The 23,291-nt window shown below is 31.9% G+C and overlaps 5 protein-coding genes across 5 annotated transcripts; 2 read left to right on the top strand and 3 right to left on the bottom strand.

Moving 5' to 3' along the window:
• Positions 1-7: 7 nt before the first annotated feature.
• On the bottom strand, positions 8-1,273 carry LOC126555695 (uncharacterized; the record flags this gene model as incomplete). The annotated part of the gene is made up of 1 exon (XM_050210590.1): positions 8-1,273. A coding segment is annotated over exon 1 (1,254 nt), but the record flags the coding sequence as incomplete, so codon positions are not given.
• A 431-nt stretch (positions 1,274-1,704) lies between these two features.
• Positions 1,705-4,014, bottom strand: LOC126555694 (uncharacterized). Its single transcript, XM_050210589.1, has 6 exons — positions 3,942-4,014; positions 3,672-3,824; positions 3,425-3,577; positions 2,931-3,083; positions 2,676-2,834; positions 1,705-1,959 (listed from the first exon to the last, which is right to left on the bottom strand). The coding sequence occupies exons 1-6, from the start codon at positions 4,012-4,014 to the stop codon at positions 1,718-1,720; spliced, it is 933 nt and encodes a 310-aa protein (XP_050066546.1). The 3' UTR covers positions 1,705-1,717.
• A 1,195-nt stretch (positions 4,015-5,209) lies between these two features.
• Positions 5,210-8,316, top strand: LOC126555693 (uncharacterized). Its single transcript, XM_050210588.1, has 3 exons — positions 5,210-5,803; positions 5,935-6,436; positions 6,518-8,316. Exons 1-3 carry the CDS (start codon positions 5,324-5,326, stop codon positions 8,314-8,316), a joined length of 2,781 nt encoding a protein of 926 aa, XP_050066545.1. The 5' UTR covers positions 5,210-5,323.
• Positions 8,317-8,372: 56 nt separating this feature from the next.
• On the top strand, positions 8,373-9,851 carry LOC126555692 (ATP-dependent DNA helicase pif1-like). Its single transcript, XM_050210587.1, has one exon. The coding sequence runs from the start codon at positions 8,373-8,375 to the stop codon at positions 9,849-9,851; it is 1,479 nt and encodes a 492-aa protein (XP_050066544.1).
• A 2,513-nt stretch (positions 9,852-12,364) lies between these two features.
• Positions 12,365-19,035, bottom strand: LOC126555691 (uncharacterized). Its single transcript, XM_050210586.1, has 4 exons — positions 18,316-19,035; positions 18,018-18,259; positions 17,693-17,959; positions 12,365-12,434 (listed from the first exon to the last, which is right to left on the bottom strand). Exons 1-4 carry the CDS (start codon positions 19,033-19,035, stop codon positions 12,365-12,367), a joined length of 1,299 nt encoding a protein of 432 aa, XP_050066543.1.
• Positions 19,036-23,291: the final 4,256 nt, after the last annotated feature.

The following is a 23,291-nucleotide window of genomic DNA, read 5'->3' as shown; positions in this document are numbered from 1 at the left end:
GAAATGCATTATCTGAGAGTCTGTAAAATTGTTTATGAACGTCTTTGGTATGTCCCATAAATATTGCCAATTGCTCAATGTCTCCCTCAGTTAAGTTAAGCAATTGAGTAACTGTAGCAACATGTTTTCGCAAACGAGTTGATGTAATGTTTTCTGGATATTTTGCTCCTGACTCTTTACCAAATTTTCTTATTAAATCTGAGGCTCTCATTGAACTATCTGATGATTGGATGATTGGAAATAAATAAGGGTTTTCTTTTTTTATAAATTCAGCTGATTCTCTTATAGTTATTAGATAATTGATGAGTTTCTGAATATGAGGTGTAAATAGTATAGGTACTCCTCGACCACGTTTTCCTCGTATAACTATACGTTTAAAACTTTTAGTTAACTCTAGTTCGATAGGAGACAAAGCATGTAATATTTCCTCTTGTGAAATTTCTGAATCTGCATTTTTGTAAGTTTCAAGTAGTATTCTTTGAACTTCCCCTGATCGTCTTCGGTTTAGCAAAACAATTTGAACTAATATGCTTTCTTGAAGTTGACGAAACGCTAGAATATTATTTTTGTTTGTTTTCAATTGATTATAAGATTCTTGTTCAATATTTATTATATGTTTTCTAAACAGTTGAATGTCAGAAGTCAATGGTAGAAGAGCAGGTTTATTCCATTTATTTTGGTAAATTTCTTTACAAGCATTTGATGAAATTTCGTACGACCATTGTTTCTCTATCATATATTTAATATTATTTATAGAGTCTCTTTTGCTTGTATTGGTTAAGACGCCATCACTTTCTTTTAACATAATAAATTCAGCAATATCGCAACACTGTTTTAATGATTGACCAAGTTTTAAAATAATTGATGGAGATCCAAATTTGTCAGTTTTTTCGTTATATTGAGCAATCTGTTTAGTACACTTTACCAGGACATCAAAGTATTTTGGAGATAAACAGTCCAGAAGTGAATGGATTTCACTAACCTCACCTCTTACAGCAATCAAAAATCGAGCTAGGGTTCTCATTTTTTGCGATACAACAGCAATTAGATGCTTTTCTTTGTGACATTTTAAGTATCTCGTTCCAAATGCAGTAATCAACACATCAGATTTAGCAACAAAAGAAATATTGTCACTAGCCATTCGAGGGAAGACAGTTTTCTCTAGTTCCTCATTTGTACTAGTCATTGTTATCAGCATATTTTGGCCATCTGCTTGGGCTCTATTTCTACTTCCATTTACATTTTTAACACTCTTGCACATTTTAAAGTGTCAAAACAAATATTTTTTTTTGAACATGCCCAGACAATACTTGCATGGTAAGTAATCACTTACTGATGTTGATTTAATATCAAACTCATAAGGACGGCGAACAGGTTTTATTTTGGTGCCACTTTCGACGTTGCATAAAAAATTCCCTCGTTTTCTTAAAATATCAGCAAATTGTTTTCTTTCAACTGATCCTTTTGGCAATGTTTCATATTTAATAACTTCAATTTCATTTTTGTGTTTTCTTAAAATATGTCTGGTGAAGTTTGTTACATTTTTTTCACAAAAAACGCATTGGTCTTTTTTGTCCCAAACTCTTTTGTAAGAAGTAGTTTTTTTACTTTTTTCAACTTCACCGTCAAAATTAAACTTATTTGTTATAAATGGCACTGATATTTTTTCTGAACTTATTTTAGATGCACTTGGAGTAAACTTTTGCACCATATTTGTTTAATCCTCATACTCATCAATATTGATGTCTGATGAATTAGCAAAGTCTTTATCTTCTTCTTTATCAGAATCATACAATTTGCTACTGACAGCTTTATTAGATTGAGGCACATAGTCAGAATCATACTCAGAATAATCTGAACTTACTGAACTGTCATTAGATACAGGTTTAACATTTTTAGTTTTAGGCCGTAAACCTGGATACCTGTCTTGTGTTTCTGTATCAGATTCAAATAAACTGCCTATTGGAAATAAAAAACAGAAATTATAAATTTAAAACTTTATAATAAACAAACATGTAGATGTTAGAACACTTCCCCCCATTGGCCATTTATATAAAAATGTAAATAGTATAAGATTAAGATTTCTACAAAATACATTTTCATATGGTTCTATTTCATGTTTGATATTATTATTAATAAGCATGTTGTTGACTACTATGGATAGTGAGTAAAGCCAACCATATATTATTATTTTTAAATAAAATACACTAAAGTACCTAATAAGAGTTAATTAATGTTAATAATTATTTTTTTTTTTTTTACTTTTTACTTTGTATCTTTTGAATTTTATTTTGATTTATTTAAATTGTTGTTAATCATTATATATTAGCGTTATGAATATTCTGTACTATAAAACATGCATCGATTTGTTTTTCTTTAAATAAATATTATTATTATTATTATTAATGCACAATAATTAAAACATCCAATATAATAATCATGGCTAATATCCTGTTAATAACAATACTAAAACATATTTAGTTAAAAATTAACCTTAGTAAACACATGGAAAAATATGTTTTTTATGAGTTCTGAGCAGTTATTTACTTTCAAATAACAATCAATAACAATAATCTAGTTCAAATAATTCAATAAATGAAAAATCAATAATAAAACAATCAGCTTTTTGAAAATAAAAACTAGTTTTAAAATTGTTGTAGTGAAATGCTTCTAACCTGTTCTAGAAGATTGTTGATCCAAATCAGTTGTCAATATATCAACATTAGCATCATCACAATCTTGTGCTACAACATTTTGTAGCTCGATAACCTCAGATAAATCTTTATACAAAGTTTCAATAGAATAAGACTTATTAAAGTTTTGATTAAATGCGCCTAATATTAACAATTAAAAAAATGAATTAATAAAAAAATATTTAGGTATGTATAAATGTTAGTAGTTATAAAAAAAATATGCTTTTGAGTTCTAACCTGTAGTAGCAGATTGTTGGTCTAAAATAGCAGTTAATTCATCAAAATCAGTTACATTGTGCCCAACATAGTTTTGTTTCTCAATAGTTCCAGCTATATTTTCATGTAAAGCTTCAACTGGATAGTAATCATTAACATTTCCAGTTGATACATCTATTAATAAGAATATTAAAAATAAAAATAATGAATATTTAATCTGTATATCATCTATTTTAGTAGTTTTATATTTAAGCGCCAAGGTTCTAACCTGTAGTAGCAGATTGTTGGTCTAAAATAGCAGTTAATTCATCAAAATCAGTTACATTGTGCCCAACATAGTTTTGTTTCTCAATAGTTCCAGCTATATTTTCATGTAAAGCTTCAACTGGATAGTAATCATTAACATTTCCAGTTGATACATCTATTAATAAGAATATTAAAAATAAAAATAATGAATATTTAATCTCTATATCATCTATTTTAGTAGTTTTATATTTAAGCGCCAAGGTTCTAACCTGTAGTAGTCAATGGTAGGCCTAAATTAGCAGTTAATTCATCAAAATCAGTTACATTGTACTCAACATAGTTTTGTTTCTCAATAGTTCCAGCTATATTTTCATGTGAAGCTTCAACTGGATAGTAATCATTAACATTTCCAGTTGATACATCTATTAATAAGAATATTGAAAAATAAAAAAATGAATATTTAATCTGTATATCATCTATTTTAGTAGTTTTATATTTAAGCGCCAGAGTTCTAACCTGTAGAAGGCAATGGTAGGCCTAAATTAGCAGTTAATTCATCAAAATCAGTTTCATTGTGCTCAACATAGTTTTGTTTTTCTATAATATCTGATACATTTTCATATAAAGCTTTAACTGGATAGTACTCGTTAACATTTCCAGTTGATACATCTATTAATAAGAATATTAAAAATAAAAATAATGAATAAATAACCTTTAATATATTATGTATTTTAAAAGTTATATAATATATAATATATATTATGGTATATACTACTGAGCTCTAACCTGTAATAGTTGATTGTTGTTGGCCTGAATCAGAAGTCAATTCTAAACTATTATTATTAACAACTTCTGTCATATAGGACTCATTTATATTTTGTGTTGAAATATCTAACAGTAAAATATATTTAATTATAATTATAAAAAACTATATTACATGTATAATTTATTATGGTTTGGTAAAAATAAATAATATGTGGGTATTAAATAAAACATTGAGTTCATAAAATATTTTTCTATACGATCTACACTTTATTCTGTAGAGCACTGGAGCCTTAATCTTGTATTAAGTATTACATATTTTATTAAATCTATAACATATACCTTTAGTTTCAACTTTTGATTGTTTTTGTAATGTAATAGTCATTAAATCATCATTATTACTCTTGATGCCTTTAAACACATTCTTTTTCAGTACGTTTTTACCTGTTGTTCTTTTATTATTCAAGTATGACTTAGTGACTTCCCCTGCTAAACATTAAATTAATTTACTACTAATAATATTATTAGGTAAATATATTATATTATACAAATACAGTGGCAGGTTTTTTTTTGGAGGGGGGGGGGTTCTTAGGGGCTAAAGTACCCACCGTTCTGTATATTGAATTTTTATTTTTATTATAAATTACTCAGATATCAGTTATCACTTAAAACTAAATGTATTAATTGTAGACCACAGATGTAGACTACCTACTACCAAAAAATAGATTAATTTTGTTCAGTAGGAGCTTTATTATCAACATATCGTAGAATTGCCACTGTATGAATATCAGTAATCAGAAAACATTTCTTAACAAAAATATATTTAAATTTAACAATACATAAACATTTAATTTTACTTGTATTGTTTGTTTTCTGTAGCACTGTATTAGTTGAAGAAGCTGTACCATTTTCACCTTGAGTTATTGTAAACGTATAAAAATATTTACCCAACTTTGATAAATAAAGACTAACGTCTTCTTCACCTTAAAATTAATTTAATACTTAGGTATAATATGTAAAATTTATTTTAAACATTTCATGTTATTTTATTATCTATTATATAAAAATAAGTCCGGTTTTCCTCCCTGACGCTATAACTCCAGAACGCACGAACCGATTTCCACGGTTTTGCATTCGTTGGAAAGGTCTTGGGCTCCGTGAGGTTTATAGCAAAGAAAATTCTGGAAAATTCAGGAAAAATTCAACAGAAAAGTGGGGAAATCGTTTTTCACATACAGCGCCATCTATTATACATAGCATGTACTTCAAACCAATAGCAACGGTGTGTGATAAAGTGTGTGACAGATAGTCATTATTCTCTGCTCAGTTAATTTCATTTAAGCTCAGTGTAAATTATGTGGATCGTGCATTTGAAGTTAAATTCAACACTCTGTCCATAGTCCAAAATGCCTAGAGAACGACGTGCGAACATCGGCCGCCGCACAAGACATGCAAGCCAGCAACAAGTCTATTCAAGGAACTTAAGAGAAGAAAGACAAAATATAATAAGAGAAAATGACCGATTGAGACATCGCGTGAGCACACGAAGATCATTGGCATCATACAATCGCTTGGCATTCCAATATGATCCCACTGCGAACTACAGTGATGATGAAAATTTGGATATTGGACGAATGACGACTATATGCCGATATTGCAATGCGGTAAAGTTCAAAAGAGAAACGGTTGGATTGTGCTGCGCAAGTGGAAAAGTCAAACTGGATCCATTACTTACACCACCACAGCCACTGAAAACATTGTTTGATGGAAGTGATCCCGATTCCAGCCATTTTCTTCAACACATCCTTGAATACAATAACTGCTTTCGCATGACTTCCTTTGGAGCTAATATCATTCGAGAAGGCGGCTTCATGCCGACTTGCAAGGTAAAAGATACAACACACATAACCAACACATAATTGCAACACATAACAACTTCATATACACCACACACTACACCATCACACGATTTACAATGTATTCATGAACAAATTTTAATGATTATTTGCAATTACAGATACAAGGTCAAATATATCATTTGCATGGTTCAATGGTGCCAACACCAGATGAACCGCATCAATTTCTGCAAATATATTTCATTTCGTCGATGGTGGATCAGCTGAACGTGCGGTGCAATATACAGGGAGCACAACAGTTAAAGAGACGAATTATTGAACAGTTGCAAGCATTTTTTCACGCTAATAATGCTGTGGTTAATATGTTCAAAACAGCATTGGAACGAATGCCATCGGATACGCACAAATTTGTCATAAGAGCGGATTGTACTCCAACAGGTGAACATGTGCGAAGATTCAATGCACCCACCGTTAATGATGTTGCTGCAATTATTGTTGGCGATCCAACTAAATCACGAGACATTGTCGTTCAGCGAAGAAGCAATATCATGCATCGTGTAAACGAGACACATCGTTTGTACGATGCGTTACAATATCCAATCATTTATTGGCAAGGGCAAGACGGATACGACATCACGTTGAAGATGGTCGATCCAATTACAGGTACAATATTCACACACTAATTATTTCCATTATTACTTTTATTGGTTTCCATTAACAATTCATTTAATTTTGCATTTTCAGGAGTATCAACGAATAATAAAAATCTAAGCGCAATGAATTACTATGCGTATCGTATGATGATTCGTACACATGAGGAGAATGTCATTCTGAAGTGCGGTCGGCTATTCCAGCAATTCGCTGTCGACATGTATGTCAAAGTCGAGACCGAACGTTTAGCTTTCATCAGATTCAATCAGCCAAAGCTACGATCTGAGGACTATATACACTTGCGTGATGCTATTCATTCAGATGGTGATGTTCAGAATATTGGACGACTGACGATTCTCCCATCAACTTATATCGGAATCCCACGCCACATGCACGAATACGCTCAAGACGCTATGACGTACGTGCGAAATTATGGAACTCCGGATTTATTTATTACGGTCACATGCAATCCGAAGTGGACGGAAATTGAACGCGAGTTGGAACCGGGTCAAAAACCGCAAGATCGCCATGACATAATCGCCAGAGTATTTCAGCAAAAACTCAAGGTTATGATGGATGTGCTTACTAAGTATCGAGTTTTTGGTGACACACGTTGTTATATGTACTCGGTGGAATGGCAGAAGCGTGGACTACCGCATGCTCATATCCTAATTTGGTTGCTGAACAAATTACATTCAAATGAAGTGGATGACATCATATCAGCTGAAATTCCTGATCCAGTCACTGATCCCCGTCTACACGACATTGTGACGACACAGATGGTGCATGGACCGTGCGGTGCATTAAATCCATTATCGCCTTGCATGGCTGATGGAAAGTGCACAAAACGATATCCGCGACCGTTAGTTGCTGAAACAGTCACAGGGAACGATGGATATCCAGTTTATCGTCGGCGTTCAAAAGAAGATAACGGTCGAACTATCAAAGTTAAAGTTCAAAATCAAGAGATTGAGATCGGAAATGAATTCATTGTACCATATTGCCCGCTGCTATCACGAATTTTCGAAACACATGCAAACGTTGAGAGTTGTCATTCGGCCAAATCAATCAAATATTTGTGCAAGTACGTCACAAAAGGCAGCGACATGGCTGTGTTTGGTATTGCGTCGGACAATGTGAATGACGAAATCAGCAACTTCCAAATGGGCAGATACGTCAGTACTAATGAAGCACTGTGGCGATTATTGTCATTTCAAATTCATGAAAGATATCCCACAGTTGTACATTTAGCAGTGCATTTGGAAAATGGCCAAAGAGTTTACTTCACTGAGGCTAATGCGGCACAACGAGCTGAGAGACCACCATCGACAACATTGACTAGCTTCTTTGCAATGTGTGAAGCACATCCATTCGCAGCGACGCTGATGTACGTTGAAATGCCCAAGTATTACACTTGGAATCAATCAACAAAGAAATTCCAACGTCGCAAACAAGGAACCCCAGTTCCAGACTGGCCACAGGTGTTTTCAACTGATGCACTAGGTCGTATGTACACTGTTCATCCTAGAAACGATGAATGTTTTTATTTGCGACTGCTGTTAGTAAATGTACGTGGACCGAAATCATTTGCGCATTTGAAAACTGTGAATGGCCACCAATGCCAAACATATCGAGAAGCATGTCAACTATTGGGTTTGCTGGAGAACGATTCTCATTGGGATTTAACACTTGCAGATTCAGTTGTTTCATCAAATGCGTACCAAATACGAACGCTGTTCGCAATTATCATCACCACATGTTTTCCTTCACAACCAATTCAGTTATGGAACAAATACAAAGACGCCATATGTGAAGATATCTTGCATCGCTTGCGTATTCAAACGAATAATCCTGACATCCAAATACCGATGAAATCTACAATGAAGGATTGATTCTGATTGAGGATCAATGCTTGACTATTGCAAACAAGCTACTGATTGAAGTAGGAATGATTGCGCCAAATCGATCGATGCACGATGCATTCAACCAAGAATTAAATCGAGAGCTGCAATACAATGTTGATACATTGCAGGAATTCGTTAGAAATAATGTTCCGTTGCTGAATGAACAGCAAAAACAAGTATACAAAACATTAATGCAAGCGGTGGACAATAATACTGGTGGTCTATTCTTCCTGGATGCACCTGGAGGAACAGGGAAAACATTTGTCATTTCATTGATTTTGGCCACTATTCGATCAAGATGTGACATAGCTTTGGCGTTAGCATCATCTGGAATTGCGGCGACTCTTCTAGATGGCGGTCGTACTGCACATTCTGCGCTTAAGTTGCCACTCAATTTAAACACAATTGATACTCCAACGTGCAATATTTCCCGATCCAGTGCAATGGGAAAATTGTTAATGCAATGCAAGCTCATTGTTTGGGATGAGTGCACAATGGCACATAAGAAATCACTTGAAGCACTTAACTTCACACTGAAGGATCTTCGGAGAAATAACAACATCTTTGGCGGCTTGATGATATTGTTGGCAGGCGATTTCAGGCAGACGTTGCCAGTAGTTCCCCGTGGAACGCCTGCAGATGAATTGAATGCTTGCCTAAAGGCATCACCTTTATGGAATAACGTAAAAACATTATCGCTAACCACTAATATGAGAGTTCAACTTCAAAATGATCAAAGTGCTGCACAATTTTCCAAACAATTGTTAGATCTTGGAAATGGAAAAGTCCCAGTTGATGCGACATCTGGATTAATTACTCTTACCAACGACTTTTGCCGATTTGTAGACACTCAATTAGTTCTTATTGAAAATGTTTTCCCAAACATTAGTGAGAATTATAAGAATTATGCTTGGTTAAGTCAACGAGCAATTCTTGCAGCAAAGAATAATGATGTCCACGCACTGAATTTCACCATTCAATCAAAAATTGCTGGCGATTTGGTGACATACAAATCCGTTGATTCAATAACAAATCCCGATGATGTAGTAAATTATCCAACGGAGTTTTTGAACTCTCTGGAGATACCAGGATTTCCACCACATAACTTGCAACTGAAAGTTGGTACAGTTATTTTGATACTGCGTAATTTGAATCCACCGCGACTTTGCAACGGTACTCGACTTTCGGTAAAGAGACTTATGCCGAATTTAATTGAGGCAAACATTATTAACGGAAAGTACGCAGGTGAAAATGTATGTATTCCTCGAATACCAATGATTCCGACTGATCTTCCGTTTGACTTCAAACGATTGCAATTCCCAGTTCGCCTTGCGTTCGCAATGACAATTAATAAGTCGCAAGGCCAATCGCTTAGTGTTTGCGGGATAAATTTGGAAAATCATTGTTTTTCACATGGACAGTTATACGTTGCGTGTTCACGAGTTGGGAAACCATCCGCTTTGTTTGTGTTAACGTCAGACCAAAAACCAAAAAATGTGGTTTACCAAAGAGCACTACAATGAAACAATTAAATAACACTTCATTTTAGTAGGTAATTGAAATGAATTTATTACTGTTGTGAAATGAAATAAATATTTTCCTTTTCAAATATATAACAAAAAAAATTTTTTTTCTTTATCTTTTAATCACCAAACGAAATGTTACATAAAACTAATCTGGTGGCGAAACGGAGTTCGCCGGGTCTGCTTTTTTTTAGTTATAATATGCAATACAGTAATAAAGTCACTGGATATTGTCTTTTAAATGATACACAAAATAGAAAATTTACCTACCATTTCTTATAAAAAAAATATAAAACTAAAACTTACTTCCTTTTGTTAATATTTTAGCTTTATACTTGAACCCATCTTTCCATTTTATCATAGTATATAATCCAATTTTTGTAGATTGTTTAGGATATACATTTGGACACATATATATACATTGTCATCTTTAAAACAAACTGCCAACCATTCTAATATATAATATAAAAATAATATAATGATAATTTATTTAGTTAAAAGATCAATTAAAGATGTATTAGGTTCCTACTCAATATTTTTAATTTTTAATTAATTCTGAGAGATAACATGAAAAATGTCAAAAGTCACCTTATATTATTTGAATTGTATGCTAAAATTAGGAAAGATTAAGTATGATGAGAATTAATAGCGTCCCTTAAGTAGTGGTCCAGGTAGGTAATAAACAGGGAGCACACTAGTTGCCTAATTTTATGTATACCTATTACTATATTTTAGATTCTGAACGAAGTGATGAATGTATTGATTTTACAATGATGAGTGTTTTTTTTTTTTTTTGTGTCTGTGTACAGTAAAACTAGTCGAAATAATGCTCCAATTTCAAACTATGGGGGTGGTTTCTGATGTAAAAGTGAATATCCTTGGTGCATTATAGAGGTAAAAAGTTAACATTTTCCAACAGTTTTCAAAAAAATCGAGAAAAACAAAAAAAAAAATGACGGAAAAACGGCAATTTTTACGCAAAACCAGTTTTCGACCAAATCGATTTTTTTTTATGGTTGTAATTCAAAAACTAATCACTGAAAATACTTGAAATTTTCACCAAATGTTAATGTCAGTGCTATCTGTACATAGTTAAATTTTCAAAAAATTTTGACTTTTTTTGAGTTATTTATAGACCACTGAAAATTTCGATTTTTTTGAGAAATTTTTTTTAAAGTGTCGATAAAAAATTTTTGGATGACCAAAAAGTTTTGAAAATTTAATTCAAGGTTCCTTATGAGTTGTTTTTATTGTAGCTAAAAAAAATTAAAAATCGTTAGTCACAATTTTTTTTATAAGCGTTTATAGTTCAAATTTTTACGAAATCAGTCGAAAACGCGAAAATTTGCAAGTAATTTTGAAGTTGAAAAATCATAAAAATGTTTGTGTTCATAACTAAGGATTAAAATTATAACACTAAGTTTTCCATAAGTTTTCCTTCAGGTAGCTATAGAGAAAACTCATAACATCATTATAGGAAAAATTGTATGTGCGTTTGAATTTTAAATTTTTACCAAATAGCGTAACGATAACGATTTATCCTCAAACGATTTTAAATATTTGCTATTATTCAAAAAGTATAAGTAGTAGATACTTGAAAATTTTACCAGTTATTTAGTTTGGCATTTTCCTTACGTGATTTAATTTTCAAAATATTTTGAGTTTTTTTGAGCTATTTATAGACAACTGAAATTTTCAATTTTTCTGAAGTGTCGATAAAATTGTTTTGGCCCTATCAAAATACTAGATTATATTTATAGTATATTTTGGGAAGCAACTAGTGTGCTCCGAATAAACAAGCTAAGTGAATTTCAAATTATTTTTGTTATTTTCTATTAGTTTTAATAATAAATGAATAATTATTGTAAATTAATTTGAAAATAATAATTAGGTATTGGTATTTAAAAAATATATAACATAATATGTTATATTATTATGTATAAAGGACAAAAATGTCCGCCTCCTTTAATTGAATGCCTGCTAACTCCCACCACCTATGGCATAGTAATTAAAATGAAATAAAATTGGAAAAATTCATAATAATTTCTATAGTTAATTATGATTTATAAAGTTTAAATTATGTAGTTAAATTAAGAATATTACAGATATTATAGACGCAAATACGCAATGTTACAATATTACTGTGTTATGTATATTAGCTATATGCACACTTACCTTTAAAGTAGTCATTTGTTTTCGTAAGATTTTTACGTTTTTTCTTGTCAGCATCGTACTTATTATCGTAATAATAAATTACTGAAGTTTACACTTTACACAGTAAAAAAATTCAAATAAAAAAATATCAAAATAATTAATATTTCGCAGTCCGCACAAGACAAGCGACCAAATATGACTGAAAATGGAAATACTGAATGTTATATTATTGAATTTGGTAACAATAACAACTTTTTTTTTATTTAAAATCATGAAATATATATATAAACAATATAAATGTATAACACGTATAGATTATAAAAAAAATATAGATATTATTTGTAAATGCATCGTTATCTTCATTCGTCGTTGACTAAGCCACCATCGGTCTTGGGTTTGTCCTTACGACTCTCGTGCTGTTTGTACCAACTAATAATATTATTTTTAAATTATTTTTCTTTTTTAAATAATGTATAGACTATAGATGTGTCCCCTATATCGTGCTATATGTTTAAAAAAGATCTCATAGCGTTCGTTCATTTTTATTTTTATTTAACACATTTTCTAGCTGCAATACTATTAAGATCTCTTAACGTACTAATAATAAAAGTAATAAATCGTTAATAGTTTTTGATATCTACAGGAATCGACTTTTACCAATGATAATTATAAGCACCCATGCTCACATTCGTTATATCCTAAGAAATATCATCCAAAACCAAAGTGCTCTGTGAGATCCACATAATATCAAGTGATTTATTTTTCGACATTCGTTACGAGATCAGTTTAATTATATCATATTATTAACAATCTCACACACACTAGGCAGTTAAAGTACTCTACGAGATCCACATTTTATTTTTCTATATTCGTTATTAGATCCATTTAATTATAACATATTATTAATAGTCTCAAACACAATAGGCGGCTAAAGTACTCTGCGAGATCTACGTTATATCGATTGATTTATTTTTTGACAATCATTACGGGATTTATTTAAATATATCATATTAACAATCTCACACATACAATGTAGCTAAAGTACTCTGTGAGATCCACATTATATCAATTGATTTATTTTTAAAAACATTGTATACCAAAATAGCAAATATAAAGAAAGCACATTACACGATCCGTAGTAGTGTACATTGTACGCACCTATACGAATGTATTATACACATCTTGTCAGAAGGTCGTGTCAGTATTCAGTTTAAATATAATTATCATATTAAATGTCTTACTCACAAAAATTAGGTAAGGAAGTGGTGCATCTTGGTAAAAACTTAAGGGAAAAATTATTTATTTATCAATCCAAACTCTGACCCTACCCTCCACACTTACACGGTCGTATCCCATTTCGCCGCCAACCCATTTTGCCGCAAAATTTTCAAATAATTTTTTTCTTAAAACATGGTTATGTATTTTTTTTTAAGCTAGCATTTTTTAAGCCAGGATAGGAGCTGGGAATAGCTAGCTTGTTATCCTTTCTTGAAAAACTATCCTCGTGTATTCCGGACTTAGGTGCTATAATACTATCTTAATTCTGAAGTTATCGATTGATAAATTCCCAAAAATTATATAAAAAAAATAGAATGAATAGTGTGTCAAAGCAGCGATAACTACAAAGTTAACAACACAGCCAGTGCCGTATGTGTGCCTTGTTCTTATTGTAGTTAAAACAAATCAAAGATCGTTAGTCACAATTTTTTTTATAAGCGTTTATATTTTGAATTTTTACGAAATATGTCAAAATCGCGAAAATTTGGTCAGGTAAAATTTCAACAGTAAGTTTGCCATAAGTTTTCCTTCAAGTAGCTATATACAGAGAAAACTCTACATTACTATAGGAAAAATTTTGCGTAATGATAACGATTTATCCTCAAACGAATTTAAAGTTGTTATAATTCAAAAATTATAAGTTGTAGGTACTTGAAAATTTCACCAATTATTTAGATTGGAATTTTCTTTACATAATTAAATTTTCAAAATATTTCACTTATTTTAATGGTATTTATAGGCATTTGGAATATTTGTTTTTGTTTAGTTTTTTTTTAAATAAATATCGTTAACATTTTTTTGTTGAGTTAAAAAATATAAGATTAAATAAGCACAATTTTTTTTATTAGTGTTTGAAGTTCAAATACTGACAAAATCATGAATATTTGCAAATTATTTTGAGGTATAATTCATAAAAATATTGTATAAGTGGCTAAGAGTTGAAAATAGAATACAAGAGTTTTCATAAGTTTGACTAACAATAATTATAAAAGAACTTAAACTTTGGTATATTCAGGCCATTATTATTATTATTTATTTTACCCATTTTTGTAACATTTTTCACTGATGATTCTCTCCTATTGCTTATGTGCTTATGTAAATGTAATGATATGTAATGTAATGATGTCACTGTCTAGCAAGAATTAAACTATAATAAGGTCTCTGTTGGTTATGATTGAATATAATAGTTGTAGACCTGTTGTTATATTTTGTCAAAACCATAACAAAAAAAATAAGAATTAGCGAAATAATTAGTCAATGTCCACAGTAAATCTCAAAATCACAGCAATTGAGTAATAGACTAACAAAACAATATGAAAACCACGAGATGGCATATTATTGTATTTTATCCACTGTAGTAAAAAAAAAATTAATATAACTTTGAAACTTATTGGGTTAGATATTATAAGCTTCCGTAGGTATACATGATACATCTCGTGGGGCCCAAAATAAATAATATTAATAAATTTCTATTATTAATTTGCCTACATGATAATATACTGCTGACATAATCATAAGAGTCTCACGGGCAACGCCAAGCAGAATGACTATAATATCATTACTTGAGTAACTCATTGACTGATAAACGTAGAGTCTGAACAATGATAGATCGATGCTTTCAATTTATTCGGTACATTCGTAAAATCGTGCCATAAATTTAGTGTGCAATTAGAAATCATGTTACAAAATTCGCACTTTAAAGTGGTGCTTGAAGTTTTTTGAGAATCAAAATGGTCAATGAAAATGTCTTAGTGAATCATATTTTAGAATTTGAATTTTTAACGGGCAACGAAGTGCACGGGATCAGCTTGTTAATTATATATTAAACATATTATGTAATAAACTCAAACCCTGGTGAATTGGCACTGGCATATTATTATGGTATTGAATCTTATATTATAAGTGATCAGTATAGAATATTGCAACGTTGCCGTACTACAGGATCTCGCAAAAGGCGTTATTACCTATAATAGTGTGGGAACATTTAATTATTTTATTCTCATAAAGTTGATAGTGGCGCATTCTGCGTTGAACACGCCCGTACTAGATATACACTAATTCTTATTTTTCTTACTTTCCGAGATCCGGGCAGTTTTTGATGGACTTCGCATTATATGAATTTTAGAGTCTATATTTAATGAAAACGTTACGAGATCTGGCAAATTGGATCTCATAACGAAAAATGATCTCGTAACGCTGCTCCATTTCCATGCGGTGGATCTCGCTCCGTACTAAATGTAAACGCACACACACTTAGTCGTTGATCAAAATGGGAGATGTGTTCTGAGGGTGGTTTTTGTTTAATATTTAGTGAGAGAAACAAATGTACAGCTATTATGCTCGACATATAGATGTATGTCTATAATAATCGAAATGCAGCGGAGGGCGGACGTCACGCGTCGTGAAAATTGCTCGCTAGGATTAACAAACACATAATAAACGACAATGTAGCTGTATGTAAAAAATGTTCAATTGTAACGAGAGCTCGGAATTATCGCACTTAATATCCTTAAAATATATTATACATACAATTTGTTCGATTTTAAAAACGATAATAATTTGTAATTGATCAATATTCGCGTCCACGATAACTCATAATAGTATGTACAATATTGATTAAACCCTACAATTTAAATTTTTAAAAATTAAAAAATAAAATACTTTATGAGGTAAATGTATGAAAAAACTATATACTTAGACGATGGCACGACGCCGTGCATGCGTCAGACTATTATTTGGGATACGAATAATAACGATCGCCGTGATACACGAACACGTACTGATTTTTAATTCTTCGTACAATATAGAATCTAGTTATTATTAAAATTCTAGTCGTACGATTACCCGCGGGTGATTGGATAATATATTTTTGACGGATTGTATGAAGACCGAAAAATACTAAGTATATATATATAATATCTACTATGTAATAATAATGAATATTTTGATCCAGCTGCGGCAAACCACGCGTGTATTCAATGTATCAGTTTTGGTGAGGCTTTTTTAATAATTTCACGATTTAAATATATTTTTTTTCACGAGCGAAGCCGAGATATTTAGTTAGTACTGTATAACATTATAATCAGATTGTAGGTACACAAAATAGTAAGATGCGTTGCATAAAGCGTATATCTAGAAGGTCAATAGGCTAATAATATTTATTTATTTATTTATTTTTTTTTTTAAATTGTACTGTTCTGCAGTATAGTATATACTGTCGTAAGCGTCTCATTTAGAGTCTCATACAAAAAGTATACATTTAGTGTTAATAAACTCTGAGAACATACAGCCCGTCATCCAACCGGTGATCGTAAAGCGCTTGCGTAGCATCATGAGTCGAGGCAAATAGAAGAGGGGTGGCGAACGACCCCAAAACGCGCAATGGCGCTATTCACCGCACGTAGGAAATCGGTCTGCCATAGTGCAGCAGTACTTGGTGGCCGTCGGAGTAGACGGGTTTTCGATTTTTTTTCAACCTCTCACAAACACGACCCGTGGGTTATAATACAGCGACACGACAATAATGATAAAAATGTTCCCATGTCAGTCCTCAGACGTAAAATAACGTACTTACCTGTACACTAGTATTTAAAATTCTTCTAAGCTCTCTCAATTTCAATACCACACATTTTACGATGTTTATAAGATGTATTCACAATGTACTATATTATATTTGCTTTCTGTATTGATTGATTTCGCGTACCGTTTGTCAAAATATCAATGGAAAAAAATATATTAAATTGCGAATATACCTACCTATCTATACCTACCATTTTTTTTCGTAAAAAAACCGTTTTTGGGAAGCGGTCTTGCGTACTGCTCTACAGAGCCCTTTGTACACAACAGCAAGTAAAGTAACACTTCCGAAATTTTCGTACAGAAGTACTGCAATGATGGAAAGATCTACGACTTAGTCATTGACAGGCTACAGGCACACCGTCAATACAACTCTATGTTCGAAGACGAATTTCGTCGATCCTGAGGAACACCGCCGGTCAGCGAGATGCTCAACCGTATTATACCTATCTACCTACCTATATATACTGCTGTATACGGACATTATTTGGAGACGAACTCATCAATCGATACAAGCCGGTGGAGTACGATTGCGCGCGTTGCCAACTTATTACTAAAATTTAAATAAATAAATAAATATAAATATATTAATAATATATAATTTAATCAGTCAAAAATAGTACAAAAAGTTACAAATAGTGCAAATAGTTTCAAACAATAACAGATACTTTATACTCTACTAAAAAAATTATTAAAAAAAAATATTTAATAAAAATATCGTTATAATAAAATAATATGAAATATTCAAATAGATATCGAAAAAATATTCATTAAAAAAATCGTTATAATAAAATAATATAAATAAAATAATTTAAATTTTAAAGCCCTGATACCTATTTCCAATTATGGCCAAATACTTAAGTAAGTTTTCTGGTGTTTTATTTTTTTGATATTCTTTGTGCTGTTTACTCACAAATTCGATTTTCTTTAGTTCTTCGTTTGATTTTGGCTTGATTTTTCCTTTGGAAATGGTTGATAATTTAGTGACGGTTTCTGCCTGAGTTTCCATAAGCGTACTTATAACAACAAATGTCGGAGGATGAGCGCTAGTAAACTGGGCGTTATATGTTCTATGGAAACTTTCTGCCCCGTTTGTAGTTCTGAAAATGTATGAATATAGTAAACAATATTTTTTTAGACTTATTAGTAAATATATACCTAGGATTTAGTGATGGCGTTTCAGCCCATAAAATAGGCGGAAATAAACAACCAGGTTCAACATACGTCTCCAGAACATAGTCAGAAAATAGTTGTCCATCTGCAATATTTGGACACGTACTTATTAGCTCTACAACGTCATCTGGAGCGATGAAAGAAAGTCCAAAAAATGATTTAAGCCATAATTGTAAATCGTTTTTTTGATCGTTGTATGCCGTTCTTAGCTTTGTATTGCCATTAATCTGAAAATTTATTTTGATTAATTATTTCTAAAAATATTCATATTGATTCAACTTACTTTGCGCCACCAAGCTTGTTCTAAGTGAAAACGGCATGTTTTAATTTTGACATCAAGAAAAACTTCTTTAGTTGCTTGAATAGCACCAATTTCAAAATCAATATGTAATATATCAATTTTAAAAAGTAGTGATTGCTTTTCACATATATTAATTAAATATTTCCATACATTTATATATGTGTTTTTAAATTTATCCTTTAAAAAAAAGTATACCAAAGGTACGTAAACACCGTTTTTATAGCCATGAATGGTGTATAATTGCAAAAAAAATTTTGGAGCATAGTCGAATGTTCCGTCCGTAAATATATCTGTGCAACTTGTCAAACATTGAAGATTCTCTTCAGTTGTTAAGCAAATAAAAGTGCAATCATCGGGTAAATGTATAAATTTTTTCCCTCTAAACATTAAAAATTCTTCATTTTGTAATTCGTTCAATTGCGTAATGGCATCTTCTAAAGATGAAGGGTAACGAGGAAAGTTTTTTCTTCGTTGAATATACATAGCCTTTCTAACTGATTTTATATCATTATATTCTAACTCGGTACTAACGCTATTCATAAGTTGACTTCTAATTATTTTTATTGGCCGGGTAGCAATGGAACTTGTAGCTTTACGTTTACAGTTTTCCCTTAGAACTTGCCTCTCGATTTTTTTAGTAGAATCTACAAGGTGGTTATGCTCACCAGCAATTTCTATCATTACTTTATTGTCACTTGTCATTAAGACTGTACAAGTACACTGTTTTTTACAGCACCTCCATCTGTTATTTCCATCTACTCGCTGTCTGATGTGTCGAAATTTGTGTTTATTCACCACTAACAAATCACTCCCCCTTTCTGAACTTATTATGAAAATTTCATTTTCCATTTTAAAAAATTAATTATAAAATGTTAACAATGCGAAAAATATACGTTGACAGCTACAACTCGAACACGAACATGAACACAACTGACATTTCAGTAAATACGTATAGACATACAATGCGAGATCATAGTTTAGGTATATTCGTACATGTGAGGGAATTTACAATAAAGATAAAAGTATGATTTAAAATAAAATTATCTACTTCTTACTGATGGAAAGTTTGTCTGGTATCGGAAATATTAAGTAATAAATTACGTACGGATCGCCTAAATTGGAATCTAATCGGATATTTACCACGCACCTATTATTTGTATATTTGGCAACGTTGCTTAGAAGCAAAAATAATTTAGCACGCGCAATCGTACACCTAAAAAGGTACCGTTGATAAGGACCGCGCGCAATCGTATTGCAGCCATACAAGCGCAAGCAGCTCAGTGCCAACGACCAAACACCCTCCGGCGTCGAACGTGAGAAATGAAACATTTTTTTTTCGTATATTATATAGGTACCTACCACCACCGTACGTCATATCGTGAAATAGGGGAGTAAAGTGCGCGACTGTATCAGCGTAATACCTTCCTGCGTACCACCTATACATGTATTCGGACGATAAAATCAATAACACGATGTACGCACTCAAACGCGATTGCGGCGCGTACACGTCGTTCGACGTGATGTTATATAGTCTATATATACGTATATGTGTATGATGCGTCGATATCAACGTGATACGTAAGGTATATATATTATTGTAAAGTCTATGCGGTTTGGCGGATGGTACGCGGTCGGCGTCGTTGTCGCAATAAGAAAATAAATAAATAATAATATAAAATACTATGTGACGAAATCTGACTGACTGCTCGCGATGAGAGACGTGTGAGCGTACACACATTATTGCGACGTGTGTCGGAAACCGATTTTTTAAATTCAAACGTACCTATATAGGTACGTGTATTCGACTTAGTGCGTATAACCTGCAAACACATATACAGGGTGATCGGAATTCCGAAACGTCACGTCTCATCCGCGTGTACTGTGCGAGCACGATATTATATGTATATGCCTATATATATATATATACGATATTAAATCCCCCCGTTTTCGTATAACACACGTATATCATTATATATATATATATATATTATACAGTTACAATATATTATATTGCTTTGTATATATGGACTTGTACGATCGCCCTGTATAGAGATCCGGACGTGCGCGAGTCTGCAGTACAGAACCTATAACTACCTATATCTATATATACACGAATGTACATGCAGCGGTCGTGGAATGTGTGTACTGTACGACACATCGTCAAGTCTTGTCGTATACATTACGACGTTAGACGCGCACCGTTCTCGTCTATATTATATTTACCATACCCACGGCCGGGGTATTTATAGGTATCGTATTTATACGTTAGGTAGGTACCTGTTATAAACCTGTAACCTATACACTGACCTATGCGTTTACGTTACCGCTCCAATACGCATTCCGCAGCCGCGCATAGTAACGATATATAAAATAATATGTCATTAAAATATACGGTCTTGCGTATGTCGTACGTCATATACGCGTAGGTATTGTTATGGGCTATGAGATATCTATAAGATATCTACGAGATTACAAGGCTAAGTTAGTATGACCATGCCTCGTGTCAAGGGTAATGCGGATGCTACTATGACCATGACACGTGTCGGGATAGTAAGCGCACCAATAATTATAGTGCACTAAAGATGCATTTGAGATGTTATTGCACATTTTCAAATTCGTGTCCGAATTTGCAACAACAACAACAAGGACACCTGGTTTTACCCAGAAGGCGACAACACGACGTAAACAAGAGACGCACCACAATATATAAGGGAGCCCGAAGACCAGCAACGGCAGATGTACCAAAGCTATCAACAACTGAGCACTTTCACGTCACTCAGCCACTTATTTAATTTGTTACATGTATTTTGTTTGTATGCAATAAAACATATTACGTTATTAAGTTTAACTTTCATTCAAATTAACCATTTGGATTCAAATCTGATACTGGCACGCAACAATTTGGCGCAGTCGGCAGGATTCACTTTTCAAGGAGGCAAACCGTCAAAGGCTACCATCAACAAGGAAGATTGCGCAGTCTACCTCGTTGATAACTCCAGAAGAGAAGACCATTCAATTCAATTTTGCAGAAAGTATCAGACAGGATGACAACATCAACGAACGTCGCATTATTGTGAGTGAATAGTTAATTAAATTATTACACGGATATATGTTACAAAAATATAAAACCTAAGAAATATCATTTAAGTAACTGAATATATTTAAGTAGGTCGTAAAAAAACTATTTAGGAATTTTTTTTTTTTTGATTATTAAAGGGCAATTGATTTATTTGAATTATTATTGAGAAATATTGAGTTATTATATTATTATTGAGGGCAAATTGAGTTATTTGAGTTATTATTGAATTATTATATTATTATTGAGGCATATTGTTGAATTATTGAGATTATTATTGAGAATTATTATTGAGGCATATTGTTGAATTATTGAGATTATTATTGAGAATTATTAAAGGGCATATATTATTGAGATTTATTATTGAGTTATATTATTATAGTTGATTGTAAAACGTATCAAATGAGTGTGAAAGCAATTTATGGAGAACACAGGTACATCTCCTTTGGAAGTAGCTAATCCATCGAATAAGACGTCTTTAGAAACTCCAGATTTGAGTTTAGAAGTATTAAATAAAACCCAACAGTTGATTAATTTGGGAAGCCCTAGTAGAAGCCCTAGCCCTAGTAAAAGCCCTAGCCCTATTGGAAGCCCGAAAGAACGCCCTAGTCTATTTAGAAACCCAAGTGAACGCCAGAGCACGAAAATAAAACACAGCTTGGAGAGAAGTTTAAGTTTAGACAATAAAAAGGTTACACGTAAAAGGTTACGGACGATTTTGAACATACTGAGTTAACGTTCGGGAGAAAACCGCGTGTAAAGAAAATGGTTACCATAAAATTAGAGGAAGCATTTAAGCTTATACCTATGTGTATGGGAGAAGACGATATCTATCCGTTCATAAATCCATGTGATATGGCAGTAAATTTGGTTGAAGAAAAATGCGCACCGACTTTAGTTAAATATATAACAACTAGGTTATCCGGTAGAGCATTAGAAATGATAAAATATAAAAACGTTGCTAAATGGGTATACATTAAGAGTTATTTATCGGATGCTTTTGAAGATACGACAACTGCTTCAAGTTTGCAGATACAATTAAATTCCATTAAGATGCGTCATGGTGAAGACGTCAATGATTATTGCCATAGAGTAGAGAAATTGTATTATAAATTATGTAATGCGTGTACACTTAATAAAGAGGAATCAGAAGCAAAAGTAATTCACGAAACTTTAAAAGAACAAACACTGAATATTTTTCTAAAAGGATTAATAAGTCCTATAAGAACAATAAGTCACTTAAGATGCAACACCTCATAACTCATTTTTTTAACTTCTCAGTAGAGCAATAAAACTGGTTTAAAGGGAACTAATATGATTTTCAATGATATTTTAATTTGTTTTATAATCATAAAGTTGTTTTTTTACCTCAGAAAAGTTAAAAACCTTAAAAATAAGTTAATCGAAAAAAATTCCTGAGATAGCTTGTGTTATCGTTTGTAAACATTAGATAGACATAGTTGTCAATATAATTTAAGATGCATTTTTGTATAATACTATTATGATATTAATAGTTCTCGGTAACACTACAAGTGATTTATGAAAAAATATAACAATATAATAAAATGAAACGAAATTAAACTTTATTAATTAACATAAAAACATATTAATGTTTAATAAAATAAACAACAAAACTAAATAAAATAAAATATAAAAATTATAAAAATGTTCCTTTAGTCCTAAGTTTAAAAATCACAATATTTTGCTTATTAATTTACTTTAATTAATAACAAATACATAACAATCAATACAATTTAATCACTATTAAATACATGAATACACATTGTATTGCTTGTGATATTGCTTTCGTTACTTTGGTTATTTCTTTTTTTTCTTCTTGGCACCTTCTGTTTCCAAAAAAATTTTCTCCCTGTGCTTTTCA

Source organism: Aphis gossypii, unplaced genomic scaffold, assembly GCF_020184175.1.
Source record: "Aphis gossypii isolate Hap1 unplaced genomic scaffold, ASM2018417v2 Contig01010, whole genome shotgun sequence".
NCBI classification, from domain to species: domain Eukaryota; kingdom Metazoa; phylum Arthropoda; class Insecta; order Hemiptera; family Aphididae; genus Aphis; species Aphis gossypii.
The sequence above is the reverse complement of the archived record's forward strand: the minus strand, read 5'-3'. Positions and strand labels throughout refer to the sequence as shown.